At 54.1% G+C, this 13,716-nt stretch overlaps 1 protein-coding gene and 1 pseudogene across 5 annotated transcripts in view; both read right to left on the minus strand.

Moving 5' to 3' along the window:
• Nucleotides 1–700: 700 nt before the first annotated feature.
• ARHGAP39 (Rho GTPase activating protein 39) overlaps nt 701–13,716 on the minus strand; it is a 55,233-nt gene continuing 42,217 nt past the window's right edge. For 3 of the 5 annotated variants that reach the window (XM_043484248.1, XM_043484247.1, XM_043484250.1), the window contains exons 7-12: nt 7,243–7,335; nt 4,200–4,273; nt 3,646–3,845; nt 2,938–3,029; nt 2,365–2,534; nt 701–2,273 (exon numbers count right to left, since the gene is read on the minus strand). In XM_043484248.1, the coding sequence (XP_043340183.1) occupies nt 2,079–2,273; nt 2,365–2,534; nt 2,938–3,029; nt 3,646–3,845; nt 4,200–4,273; nt 7,243–7,335 (824 nt within the window). In that variant the 3' untranslated portion in view covers nt 701–2,078. Of the gene's footprint in view, nt 2,274–2,364; nt 2,535–2,937; nt 3,030–3,645; nt 3,846–4,199; nt 4,274–7,242; nt 7,336–10,272; nt 10,902–13,716 lie in introns of those variants that run through there. The other 2 variants (XM_043484249.1, XM_043484251.1) reach the window with 2 other exon arrangements.
• On the minus strand, nt 7,902–10,692 carry LOC122451478 (annotated as a pseudogene).

Consider the following 13,716-nt stretch of genomic DNA (forward strand, 5'->3'; position numbering starts at 1 on the left):
TGGGAACACCGGTCCCCCGGCGGTCATGGCCTGGTGCTTTGGGTTCCGTCGGCGGCCACGGAGCTCGGCCCACGCCCACCCCTACCCCCTTCCTCTCTCCTCCCAACCCCAGGCGTTCCCGACACTCTCCCTTCTCTGTGGCACGCCGCCCAGCGTTCCGGCTGGGGAAAAGGGTGGCGGGCGGGATCGCCCGACGTTGGGCTTCTAGTGTGAGACGCAGGTGCGGTCGGTTTCGGGAACAGGGACATCGGCTGGGCCTGGACTTCGCCGGGCATGCAGGCCCTGTCCCTCCGCCCGCAGAGACTGGCTGTCCTCACGTGAGCCAGGTACGTGCAGTGTACCCCCACCCTCAGGAAGCCGGCCCGGCTAGGCAGCCTGCATGTGAGGGTGGCTGCTAAGACAGGTGGTGAATAAACACCGCCCAGAAAGCCTATGCCAGCTTGGGCCGTAAGATGGGTCAGAACCCCGCCTGCGGTCCCCACCCCACCCTCAGGCAATCAAGCAGAGCTTACGGGCTCAAGTGGAGTATCTCAGGTGCCTCGCCCCATCCCCAGGAGGTAACTTCCTCTCCTCCCCGAACCCCTCCCTGCTCCCCCTATTCTCCCTTGACCTTACGTCCACCCCGGTGCCCACACCGGCAACCGACTGGCTGCTGATAGCTGCCCCTGCCACTGGAAGAAATGGGAGGCGACAGACTCGCAAGTGTCCACACGTACTTTATTCACACAAAGTGTTTTCATCTCTCGAGTCCATGCGTCAGAGCGAGTCTTTGGCCGGGCTGGCGGTACCCAAGCCTCGAGACCACCGGACCGAGGACCTTCTCCCAGGGGGACACCGGGCCTCGGCAGGGCTGGGCTTTTTTGTTTTTAATAATAAATAAAAACTCAACTCTAAAAAATATATATATATATAAACTGGGGGTAAATTAGGTTTTACAACGATTGGAACTCAAAATTCCAAAATGGAAAATGTAGAGTCTAGGTACCTCCGCCTCCCTATCCTCACCCTGCCGGTCGCACGCGCTCTGGCCTCGAGGAAGGACAGTCTCTGGTTCCCCTCTGGTCCCCCGCTCTGGGCTCCTGCCCTCTCATCTGCTGCAGGTCTTGGACGGGGGTAGGGCAGGATTCGCTTTTTGGTCAAAGCCAAGAAGGTGGAGAAGAAAATGAAGGAATGATAGATAGCAACTTGTCTGCAGAGGATGGGGGAGGACGACTCAGAAATAAATAGCATTTGGGTTAAGATTATGTCATTAGCAAATTTAGTTCTTGTATCTTTCGCTCTATTTATATCTCTATACACAGGGGGGTTGGGATGCGGGATAGATTCTGAATTTATAGTTACACGAAGAAAAAATATTCTCGCCCCTCCCCCACCCTGCCCCAAGAATGCCTGCCCAACCCTGCCCCCCACCCCGGAGGACTTTGGCTTGGAGGCTCCTTCCCGCCCAGAGAGCCTACTGGGCCCTGGACCGGCCGGACTCTGCTCTGGTGGTGGACAGCCCAGAGCCCTGGAGACCCCAAATTCCTGTGCAGTCACCACGCTGAAGCCACAGGAGGCGGGGGGTAGGGTAGAGGGGAGGGAAAATTGGGGAGGGTGAAAGTCGCAGACCAGGAGACCCCCAGGTCAGAGGGAGGGCAGAGGAAGGGAGGGGTAGCCGGGCTGGGCCCGGGCCGGGACCAGGCTGAGCGCAGCACCCCAGCGAGACGGCTTGCCCCAGGGAGGGCGGCTTGTGCTCTGGGGCCGGCCGGGAGGGGCAGTGTCACTTGGCTCCAGGAAACAGAAGGCACTTTCTCGCGGCCGACCGGCGGCTGGCGATGGGCGGGGCCGCGCCTAACGAACCAGCCAGAGGCCGGGGGCGGGGCGGAGGCGCCCTTCCCTCTGCCCCTCAGCCCCGGCTGCGCCTTCAGGCCGAGGGCCCAGGTAGGGGCGATGGGGGTTCCAGGGCTGGGGCGGGCATGGGCGGAGCCGGCATGCTACCTCCGCGTCTGGGGCTTCCCCTCCCCCCTCCCCGCGTGACCCCTGCCCAGGCGCACCCGGGCAGGCTCTGTCCCCACCCTCGGTCCCTCGGTGCCCACGCGCTATAGCACGCCCTCCATGAAGCTGGTGTCCAGGTGCTGGATGAGCACGCGCAGGAAGGACATCTCCTTGCGAGTGTTCTCAAAGATGACCCGTGGGTCATCTGAGCGGCAGCGCAGGCAGTTGGGCGCCATCACCATGGCCAGGTTGCTGACGTCCATCTTGGTGATGGCCACATTGGCAGGCTGCACGAACACCTGCGGGGGAGCGGCGGGTGGGCCCGAGCCGGGCACAGAGGGGGCGGGGCGTGGAGGGGGCGGGGCGGAGGGGCGGGGCGCCACCGCCTACCTGGAGGAAGCGGATGAGGTAGCACAGCACCAGGCGGTTGATGCGGGGCAGCGCGTGCACCACGGCCACGGCGGCCTCCGGGCTCTCGTAGTGCGCGATGCACTGCTCGTAGAACTCGTGCGGGATCAGGGGCTCCTCCAGCTCCCGGTACCACAGCTTCAGCAGCGACGCTGGGAACGCAGTGCGGGGTGTTCAGCCGTGCGGGGCCGTCGGGGACCAGCAGCAGCAAGGGGTGAACGGGGCCGTGGGGGGCAGTGTGTGTGTGTTGGCGCCGAGGGGGCAGGACCAGACTGGAGGTGTCCACACAGAGGTGTGGGCTGCCTGGCCGGAAGCCAGTGGGCTCCTAGTCCTGACTGCCAGGACTGACCCCGAGCGTGGGGACACTGTCCTGAAGGACATGCAAATGTTCTAGAGAGGACTTATCAAGAGAGCTGTGCAGCCACTGTGAGCCACGGAGACTGACCAACGGCAGCGGATCTCTGCACTGGAAATGGATCAGAGGGCTGCCCCTTCTCCATGGCAAGGGCTGAACCATTCCAGCTGCTCCTGCTGCTGAGGGGGCTGGGGGCTCACCTGGGACGTGGGGGTCCTCCAGGCCTGTAGGCACCTTCCACTGGTCCACTTGTAGCTTCAGGGCATTCACTTCATCAATGTCCCCAGGTACTCTGCCAAGCACATGGCAGGTCTCAGGGAGGAGGAGCTGGGCTTGCTCCAGGTCAGGGCTTCATGACCCCTCTCTGCCTGAATGACCTCCTTCCTACCAGAGGGGAGGTGTGGCTGGGGTCCCCTGCCCCAGGCCCTCATCCTGCTGCTGACTACCCCCATGCAGATCCCTTTCTCGGAATGATCCCTGAGGCCCAAACCCACAAGCTTGTTTCCCCACCTGTCCTGGGCAGGTGAGTCATGACGGCAGGTGACTGGCCATGTGCCACCCCCTTGGGGCAGGTATCATCTCCACTCACAGGTGAGGACCCTTTGCTTAGAGTTGCTGCATTTTTCCAGACCCTGCTGTTGTCCAAGTGCCCTCTGGGGCCCTGGTGGCCATTTCTGCAGGATCACTGTCCCAGACCAGCTCCCCTGCCTGGGTTCGGGCATGATGTAGTTCAGGGGGAACAGTCCTGTGCCCAGCCTCTCCATTTGCTCCAAGGTGCCTCTCTCCATCATGCTGGCCTCTCGGAAGTGCTCCTCTGAGGCAGGGACCCAGTGCCCAGTGGCCCTGACTGCCCAAGACTGGTGGAGATACCCAAGGCTCCCACACCCAGGGCCCAGGTTGCAGGGCACCTGAAGATGCCTTCCGTCTGGTCACCGTTGAGTGCGAGCACCTCCTCTGACAGCCGGGTCTGCACCCAGGGCAGCTGCCGATCAGGGTAGCGCTCCTTCTGCATGCTCATGACCTCCTGCAGCGCGCTGCCAAACATGGACGGGCTGAAGACCGCGTTCTTGGCATGTCGGATCTCCTCCACGTTGGGCTTCTTCAGCCCCTGCAAAGGCAGCCCAGCGCTCTGTGCCAGTGTGGCCAAGCACCCAGCCCTCCGTCCCCTGACACCCCAGCAAGGCCTACCCCAGTTCACCCGCCTCTCCTGTGAGCCCCAGGCCTCTGCCTAGCCAGAGCCAGGGTACCCCAACTTCCTGGCCCTCAAGTCAACATGGTGGCTTCCTTCTGGGCCACCTACAGCACCAGAAGCTCCAAGTGGTGCCCTATGCCCTGTGAGCCATTCATTTCACCACCTGCCCCCTTCCCAAGTCTGCAGCCCCACCTCCCACTGGACTCTGTCTGGGCCTCACGAGCACAGGGTGCCCACCCACCTCTGCCCGGCGGTGCAGGGAGTTCATACCTTCTTGGCCCCGGTCAGGGCTGCCTTCTGCAGCTTGTGGTAACAGTACTTGGCATATGTGCTTATTGCCACCCCTAGAAAAGAATGGTACACTTGGCTTGGTGTGGACATGTAAGAGCAGGGGCTGCAGGCCAACCAGTGACTAAGAGAGTAAGCAGCAAGAGGGGCGAGGAAAGGTGGCTCTTGCAAGAACGTGGGCACCCAGGGCCTTACTCTCCTGGGCTGTGCTTTGAAGTAAACCTATGTGGAAGGGAAGGAGGCACCACCCTCCCCTCCGGAGGAGCCAGACTGAAGAAGGAAGCCCTCTGCCAACCCACCCAACCCTCCCCCTAGCAAGTAAGGGCAGTCTGGGGGTGCAGTGTTTCCCCGGAGAAGTGGCAGGCCAGATAGGGCAGGGCCTGGGGAGCCCCCGAGAAGGGGGATTTCTGTGTGCAGCAGGCCTGCAGGCACTCGGCACCCACTGCCCAGGGCCACACAGGATGGAGCTCTGGGTTGGCTGGACTGCAGGCCTTCTTGTAGCCCTGATTCCAGCGGGAGGCCCTGGGCAGCCCAGGCAGAGGCCTTAGCCCGCAGGATCCCATGCCCATGTGGCTGAAGGCTGCCTGGGCGGGAGTCAGGGAGAGGGAGGTGCAGGGCCTGGCCCATGTGGGAGGGGGATAGTGTGGAGCGGATGCCCCAAGTCCTAAACCTGGGTTTCACTGGGAGGGTAATGCTGGGGAAGAACCACTCAGGACTCTGCCTGAGGGCTAAAGGTGATGCGAGGACGGGTCTTTTTTCTCAAGGAGGGAGGCTTTCTAACACCCCATCCCTGGCAGCAGAGAAGCCCTTGCCTAGCTGGTGGTCAAGGAGGGCGGCAGAGCAAGGCCTCAAGCACCTTGGCCAGGGGTCTTTCCAGATTTGAGGGGAGAGGGGCTAGGAAGAGACCTAGTCCAGGGACGGTCTGAAATGTGGGCACATCCTTCCTGGCCTAGGCAGGCAAGGGAAGGAGCAACAGGACAGTGGAGCCACCTGGGCCGGGCTGTCCCGGGCCACAGACAGAGGGGCTGGACCATGTGCCTCCAGGCTCAGGTCAGGCCCCTTCCCTGTAAGACTCTGCCTCTGCTGAGTGCCACCTGCCTAGGGGGCTCCGGACCAAAACCTCAAATCCAAACAGAGTCTTTTCCAAAGGAAGCAGTTTCTTGAGATGTCGGAGGACATGGGGCTCCTTGAACCTCAGTGTGAAGAACACAAACATGTCTCATCCATGAAAACCTTTTCATTTCTAGTTATCACAGAACAGCTGTCATAACTGGTGATGGTGGTCTAGAGGAACCAAAATGAAAAATGTTTCTTCTAGATGTTTAAACCCTGAAGAATCTGTTTCAGGTCCCTGGGGACTCACAGACCCCTGGCAGAGATCCTAGCTGCTGCCTCCCATTAGTCCACTTGGGACACAGCGCTGGGGAACCTCCTACCCATGACCCACGTGGCCCACGTGGGCAAGCTCTGGGCTCAGGGAGAGGAGATAGTGCTTAAGCAAAAGGAACCTGGGCTGCACCCTGAGCACTGGGAGCACTTGGCAGCAGGCAGCAGCGCTCCCTTCCCCGTCCTGGGTGCAAGCCCCCCCACTCCCTTGGGCGACTGCTTCTGTCCCTGGGCTTGGGGCCCATGGGCAGACTTGCCCTGACCTTCTGCCATAGGGTCTCATGGGGCTTCCTGCACCTCTCACATGGTGGTGGTGGTGCAGCCTTTTCCAGCCTGATTCCCTATCCATAGGACGGGGACGGGTGCCCATTAAGGGCCGACCTCAGAATCTGGCACAGTGAGGACTTAGCTGAGAGCCACCACTGCTGGAGTCCCAGGGCACATCCTCCTGGGCCAGGACTATGGGGTGTTTGCTGAGTGCCCAGCATCCAGCCCAGGGAACCCTCTGGCAGTGTAGGGGACCCTGTTTTGAGCCCAGGGAACCCTCTGAAGTGTGGGGGACCCTGCTCTGAGCCCAGGGAACCCTCTGGCGGTGTGAGGGACCCTGCCCTGAGCCCAGGGAACCCTCTGGCAGTGTGGGGGACCCTGCTCTGAGCCCCGCATCCAGTGTCCAGGCCAGGGAACCCTCTGGAAGCATGGGGGACTCTGCTCTGAGCCCCGCATCCAGAGGCTGACAAAGCAGTTCTCCCAGGGCCTTGCTGCTGTGCCAGAGCCCAGGCCATGAACCTCAAAGACCACTAAGTATGGTCAGAACCTGCTGCCTCTTGGCCCATGCTCTGTGGGGTCCCAAGGGTCTGGCTCCCTTCTCGGACCCACTCAGGGCTCCGATCACCCCCGCCCCCGCTCATGGCTGCATTGCTCTTGCGGACTGGCTCCGGCAGGAACTCAGAACCCCTCCTGCTCCTACCCCCGATGACAGTGGCCCAAGGGTGCCCTGGGATCCCAGAGGGCAGCTGCCCCCTTTCTCCTGGCATGGGCAGCAGACAGCCAGGCACTTCCCAGAGGAAGAAGAGTGAGGCAAGTGTGGGTAACTGGGTGTAGGTGGGCTGGAAGCTGGTCCCAGGATCTTGGGGCCAAGAGGGGCAGTTCACGGCACAGCAATGGACCACTGGCTCTCCTGGTGGGGGAGGCACAGCCTTGGGCTAACAGGGCTTCCCTGGAGCTTGGGCAGGGGTGGGGTTCCTGAGCTAGGCCCCAGGAGAAGGGCAGGGATGGGAATGCTGGGGGAGGGAGGCTGGGGAACCCTTGAGTGTGCTGGGGGCCCTGCCAGGGAACTGAGGCCCGGCTTGGCCCCCAGGGCACTCCCGCACCAGGGGATGCCTCCAGCAGGCCCTCTGCACTGCACGCCCAGCATGCACACCGGAGAGTGTACTGAGCACCGCGGAGGCCGGGACAGGGCGGCGCGGCCTCTCCCAGGAAGCCTTGTCGACAAGCAGACTTCAGCCCCCTCTGGAGGAGGCCTGGCAGTTAGTGACCCCCGCGCCCCAGCCCAGAAGTGGTTAGAGAGAGGGGGCCAGGCGGCCGAGCCGGAGAGCAGAGCTGTGCAGCGCAGCACCCGGGGCTGCGGGAGAGGCCCTACCATCCGGCTCCTCAACATAAGGCTTGGGTTTCTTTCTCAACTTGGACTTCTTCTTAGTGTTCCTTTCCAGGAGCGCTTTCATGTGCTGGGTCACTGGGGAGCAAACAGAGGGTGAGGCCACAGAACACAGAGGAACACGAGCCCGCACGGCCCCACGCGGGGCTGACCCCGGGCGGCTGGGGTGACGGCCCAGCCTGCGGGGCTCCTCGAGGGGTGGAGGCGAGTGTCCTGCTCACACTCCTGGGACAGGGGTGGGTGTGAGGCCTGTCCTGGCCATGTGGCTGGGGAGGCGCCAGCAAGATGCCCGCGGGCAGTGGGGAGGGACTGTGGTCAGTTCCTGACCCTCTGGCCGACAGGACGGAAGGGGTGGGGAGAACCCTGAGGAGGCCCCAGGCCAGCCGTGGGGTTCCTGCATGGCTGAGGGGACACTGAGCAGGAGGCGGGGCCGGGCTCCCCTCTCTGGCCGGTCAGGGCGCCTCCCACTTGGCACCGCTGACACAGCCCCTCCTCCCCTGTCCCACACTCCGGAAGGAAGTTGGGGTACACGGTCCACACTGAGGTGGGAGCTCCCTCCTGTCACAGTGGACCCCCTTACCTACATAAATTATTTGTAATTCCCCTGGATGGGGAAGCTGTTATTTACCTAATTACACTTTGGGTTATAATCCAGTATGCTTTATTCTGCTGTTCAGTGCTCCAGCTTTGGCCCTGGGAGCTATGTTCTGTAACACAGCCCTGTGTCAACCCTCATCCCTTCCAGCACTTCCTCCCCCCAGTGGACATCAGTGTGAGCAAACTCCCGGAGATGGTGAAGGGCAGGGAAGCCTGGTGTGCGTGCTGCAGTCCACGGGGTCACAAAGAGTCGGACACGACTTAGCAACCGAACAACAATATGTACATTCCCAACCCCAGCCTTAGAATCAGTTGCTTCTCTAAAGAGCTCTGGTTCCTTCTCATGGAAAATGCTAGAGACCAAGAGCTGTCGGTCAGGTGTGCTCAGTTCTATGGGGTGGCACTGCCCTTGCTGACAGGGCTTGGGCAGATAAACAGGTAGCTAGGTGGGAGAGGCTGCCTTCTCTTCCCAGTTCAGAGTTTTTGTCAGGAATGGAATGCTGGATTTTGTCAAGTGTTTTTTTCTCCACTAACTGATACGCTCATATGATTTTTTTTTATTCTGCTAATATGACGAATCACACTGATTTTTAGAATGTTAAACCAACTTTTCCTTTCTTAGATAAATCCCACTTACTCAAGATGCGTTATTGTTTTACTATATTATTGAATTCAATTAGCTAAAAATACTGTTAAGTTTTTGTACTATGTTCATGAGGGATACTATCCGTGCTTTTTTTTTTTTTTCAAATTTTTGGTAATGTTCCTAATTTTGATACAGAGAGAACTGGGAGACGGTCCCTCCACTTCTGTTTTCTGAGTTGGTAAAGAACTGCTGCACAAGCAAGCATTTGATAATTCTCTAGTGAGGCCATTTGGGCCTGGAATTTTCTTTGTGGGAGAGTTTTAAAGTCCTAATTTAATTTCTTTAGTAGATATATGATTTTTATGGTTATCTATTTCTTACTGAGTGATCTTTGGTAGTCTGTGTTCTTAGAGGAATTTGTCCATTTCCTCTAAATTGTCAAATATACTGACATAAAAGTTGTTCACAGTATTTTCTTATTATCCTTTCAACATCTGTTGAATCTGTAGTGATCTCTCATTCTTGATACTGGTAATTTGTGTCTTTTTGTCCTGATTAGTCCATATGGAGGTTTGTTAATTTTGCTGACCTTCTCAAGGAATCAGGTTTTTGTTTCACTGATTTTCCACATTGTTTTTTCTGTTTTCTCTTTCATTGATTTCTACTCTAATCTTCTCCTTACTTTTGGCATAATTTCCTCTCTCTCTTTTCTGAAGTTTCTCAATGTAGGAGCTACGTGATTTGAGATATTTCCTAGTACAGACATTAGGTGCTGTAAGTTTCCCTCTAAGAACTGCTTTAGCTCCATCACACTAATTTTAACATGTTTTGTTTCTATTTTCTTTCAGTTCAAAATACTTTCTGCATTCTCTTTTCATTTTTATTTGACTCATGAATTGTTCAATATCATGTTTAGTTTCCAAATACTCAAGGATTTTCCAGCTATCTTTGTGCTGCTGATTGTCAGTTTAATTCCATTGTGGTTAGAGGACACACTTTCTTTGACTCATATTCTTTAACTTTTATTGAGACTTGCTTCATGGCTCAGCATATGGATTATTTTTAGTATTATTTTCATCCAACAAGAAGCCATAATTTTATTAATGATAGAAACAGTACAAATTTCAAACCCAGCGGCAGTTACTCTTTTGAAACACCAAAAAAAGGTCCTCTTTTCAGATGGTTACATTGTTAATTCCATAACAGCATTTACAATATCATTACTGTTGTTCTTCAGGGCTCGGACTACCTTTGCTCTGGACACATGTGCTTGTGACATGACGAATTCTATGTCCTTAACTTCCACACCTGTTTCATCAACCTCCTCCTTTTCACTCTCCTCTTGTACAGTTGGAGTCTGTGTGTTTTCTTGGATGTTTGAGACAGCTTCACCTTTAACTTTGAATTTCTCAGCAGCTGCTAACTGTGCTTGCTGAGATAAATCCTCAATCCTGGCTTCCCCCAAAACAATGTAGTTATCTAAAGCTGGGCTCTTGTACACATCTGGTTTTGTGATGACAAAAAGGATATTCTTAGATTTCTGGATAGTGACTCTAGTAGCCCCTGTAACCTGTCGATGACCCAGTTTGGACACAGCCTTCCGTGCCTTCTTTTCACTCCGGCTGTTTTGCTTTACTGACTGGTTCTTCATCGATTTCAGGCGCTGCCGCCAGCTGAGCTTGTTGTGTGGTTGCCTGTGTAGAATCCTGTTCCTCAAGCTCTGGGACTGATTCATCACTATCAGATTCTGTTCCAGACCCTGTCTCAGCCTGCCGCTGTGGCAACCCCTGCTCTGTAGCAGGGACGGTTTCTGGGGCTTCACCCGGCAGTTTGTGCGGGGAACGCGGAACCAAGATGGCGGCAGAAAGAGAGCGAGCGAGCGAGCTGGGTTATTTTTAAAAAGCGGCTGAGATTTGAGTCCAGATACTCTAGGCTTCTCTGGTGGTTCAGAGAGAACCTCTCTGGTGATTCAAAGAGAACCTCTCCTGCAATGCAGGAGACCTGGGTTTGACCCCTGGGTTGGGAAGATCCCCTGGAGAAGGCAATGGCCACCCATTCTAGTATTCTTGCCTGGAGAATCCCAGGGACAGAGGAGGCTGGCGGGCTTCTGTCCATGGGTCCCAAAGAGTCGGACACGACTGAGCAAATAACACACCTGCTCTGGGGTCCAGAGTCTTTAGCTTTGCCTGCTTGGTTGTAGGTACTTTGTTTCTTAAACAGACCTTCAGCTAGTCCCTCTGTTTTCCTTCCATGGTCACTCCCACTTTCATACCACTGCTGGAGGATGCTTGCCCCTACTGCTGAACTTTTCAGGGTTTACCAACTGCTTCAACTTTTCAGCTTCCCAACCACCTGCTTGGGATCCACGTTTCTTGGTCTGCCAAGTGAGTTTCCAGCCACTTGTCCATTTGCTTTTCAGCTTCCAAAACATGATTGTTTTTCCTCTTCCCTTGTCTTTGTCCTGGTGGGTTTTAGTATTTTTATTATGAATATATATATATATATATATATATATATATATACACACACATACCATAAAACTTGCCATTCTAACAATTTCAATTGTACAGTTCAGGTTATTAACCACATTCGTGTCACTGTGTCATCACCACCACCCACCTCCAGTACTTCTTCCCCAAGTGGAAACTACAACTCAAACAACCCTCCATTTCTCCTTCCCTATAACCCACGGCACCCCCGTTGTCTCTCTGAATTTGACTGCTCCAGGGACACGTGGTGCTAGTGGTAAAGAATCCGCCTGAAATGCAGGAGAGGCAGATTCGGTCTCTGGGTTGGGAACAGCCCCTGGAGTAGAAAATGGCAACCCACTCCAGGATTCTTGCCTGGAAAATTCCAAGGACAGAGGAGCCTGGTGAGCTAGAGTCCACAGGGTCGCAAAGAGTCAGACATGACTGAGCGACTGAACACATGCAGGGAAGGACCTCATGGGTAGATTCACATAATATTTGTCTTTTGGGGTCTGGCTTATTTCACTCAGCCTAATGTTTTCAAGGTTCATCTATACTGTAACCTGTGCCAGAATTTCCTTCCCTATTTAAGCTGAGGAAGGCTTTCTTATCTCTCCTTGCTATTCTTTGGAACTCTGCATTCAAATGGGTATATCTTTCCTTTTCTCCTTTGCTTTTCGCTTCTCTTCTTTTCACAGCTATTTGTAAGGCCTCCTCAGACAGCCATTTTGCTTTTTTGCATTTCTTTTCCTTGTGGATGGTGTTGATCACAGCCTCCTGTACAATGTCACGAACCTCCGTCCATAGTTCATCACAGACAAGAAAGCCTTCCTCAATGATCAGTGCAAAGAAATAGAGGGAAATAATAGAATGGGAAAAACTAGAGATCTCTGCAAAAAAAGTAGAGATACCAAGGGAACATTTCATGCAAAGATGGGCTCAATAAAGGACAGAAATGGTATGGACCTAGCAGAAGATATTAAGAAGAGGTGGCAAGGCTCAGAGCTTGGAGTGTTAACTCCTCTGGGCCCGCTGGCATAATAAACCTGAGCTCTCCAGCTCTCTGGAAAAAAAAAAGAAGAGGTGGCAAGAATACAGAAGAACCGTACAAAAAAAGATCTTCACAACCCTGATAATCACAATGGTGTGATCACTCACCTAGAGCCAGACATCCTGGCATGTGAAGTCAAGTGGGCCTTAGGAAGCATCACTACAAACAAAGCTAGTGGAGGTGATGGAATTCCAGTTGAACTATTTCAAATCCTAAAAGATGATGCTGTGAAAGTGCTGCACTCAATATGCCAGCAAATTTGGAAAAATCAGCAGTGGCCACGGGACTGGAAAAGGTCAGTTTTCATTCCAATTCCAAAGAAAGGCAATGCCAAAGAATGCTCAAACTACCACACAATTGTACTCATCTCACACACTAGCAAAGTAATGCTCAAAATTCTCCAGGCCAGGCTTCAGCAATACGTGAACCGGGAACTTCCAGATGTTCAAGCTGGTTTTTAGAAAAGGCAGAGGAACCAGAGATCAAATTGCCAACATCCGCTGGATCATCGAAAAAGCAAGAGAGTTCCAGAGAAACATCTGCTTCTGCTTTATTGACTATGCCAAAGCCTTTGACTGTGTGGATCACAATAAACTGTGGAAAATTCTTCAAGAGATGGGAATACCAGACCACCTGACCCGCCTCCTGAGAAACCTGTATGCAGGTCAAGAAGCAAGAGAACTGGACATGGAACAACAGACTGGTTCCAAATAGGAAAAGGAGTACGTCAAGGCTGTATATTGTCACCCTGCTTATTTAGCTTACATGCAGAGTACATTATGAGAAACGCTGGGCTGGAGGAAGCACAAGCTGGAATCAAGATTGCCAGGAGAAATATCAATAACCTCAGATATGCAGATGACACCACCCTTATGGCAGAAAGTGAAGAGGAACTATAAAGCCTCTTGATGAAAGTGAAAGAGGAGAGTGAAAAAGTTGGCTTAAAGCTCAACATTCAGAAAAGATCATGGCATCTGGTCCCATCACTTCATGGCAAATAGATGGGGAAACAGTGGAAACAGTGGCTGACTTTATTTTTCTGGGTTCCAAAATCACTGCAGATGGTGCTTGCAGACATGAAATTAAAAGACACTTACTCCTTGGAGGGAAAGTTATGATCAACCTAGACAGCATATTAAAAGCAGAGACATTACTTTGCCAACAAAGGTCCGTCTAGTCAAGGCTATGGTTTTTCCAGTAGTCATGTATGGATGTGAGAGTTGGACCGTGAAGAAAGCTGAGTGCCGAAGAATTGATGCTTTGGAACTGTGGTGTTGGAGAAGACTCTTGAGAGTCCCTTGGACTGCAAGGAGATCCAACCAGTCCATCCTAAAGGAGATCAGTCCTGGGTGTTCACTGGAAGGACTGATGCTGAAGCTGAAACTCCAATACGTTGGCTATCTGATATGAAGAGCTGACTCATTTGAAAAGACCCTGATGCTGGGAAAGATTGGGGGCAGGAGGAGAAGGGGATGACAGAGGATGAGATGGCTGGATGGCATCACTGACTCAATGGACATGAGTTTGGGTAAACTCTGGGAGTTGGTGATGGACAGGGAGGCCTGGCGTGCTGCAGTTCATGTGGTCACAAAGAGTCGGACACAACTGAGTGACTAAACTGAACTGAACTGATTTAGGCTGAATAATACTCCACCGTATGTACAGATGACATTCTATTTTATCTGTTCATCCATCAATGGATAACTGGCTGCTTTCTACCTCTTGGCTGTTGTGAACATGGTGGTATGAACACAGGT

The sequence above is a fragment of the Cervus canadensis genome, chromosome 12 (assembly GCF_019320065.1).
Source record: "Cervus canadensis isolate Bull #8, Minnesota chromosome 12, ASM1932006v1, whole genome shotgun sequence".
Lineage (NCBI taxonomy): Eukaryota > Metazoa > Chordata > Mammalia > Artiodactyla > Cervidae > Cervus > Cervus canadensis.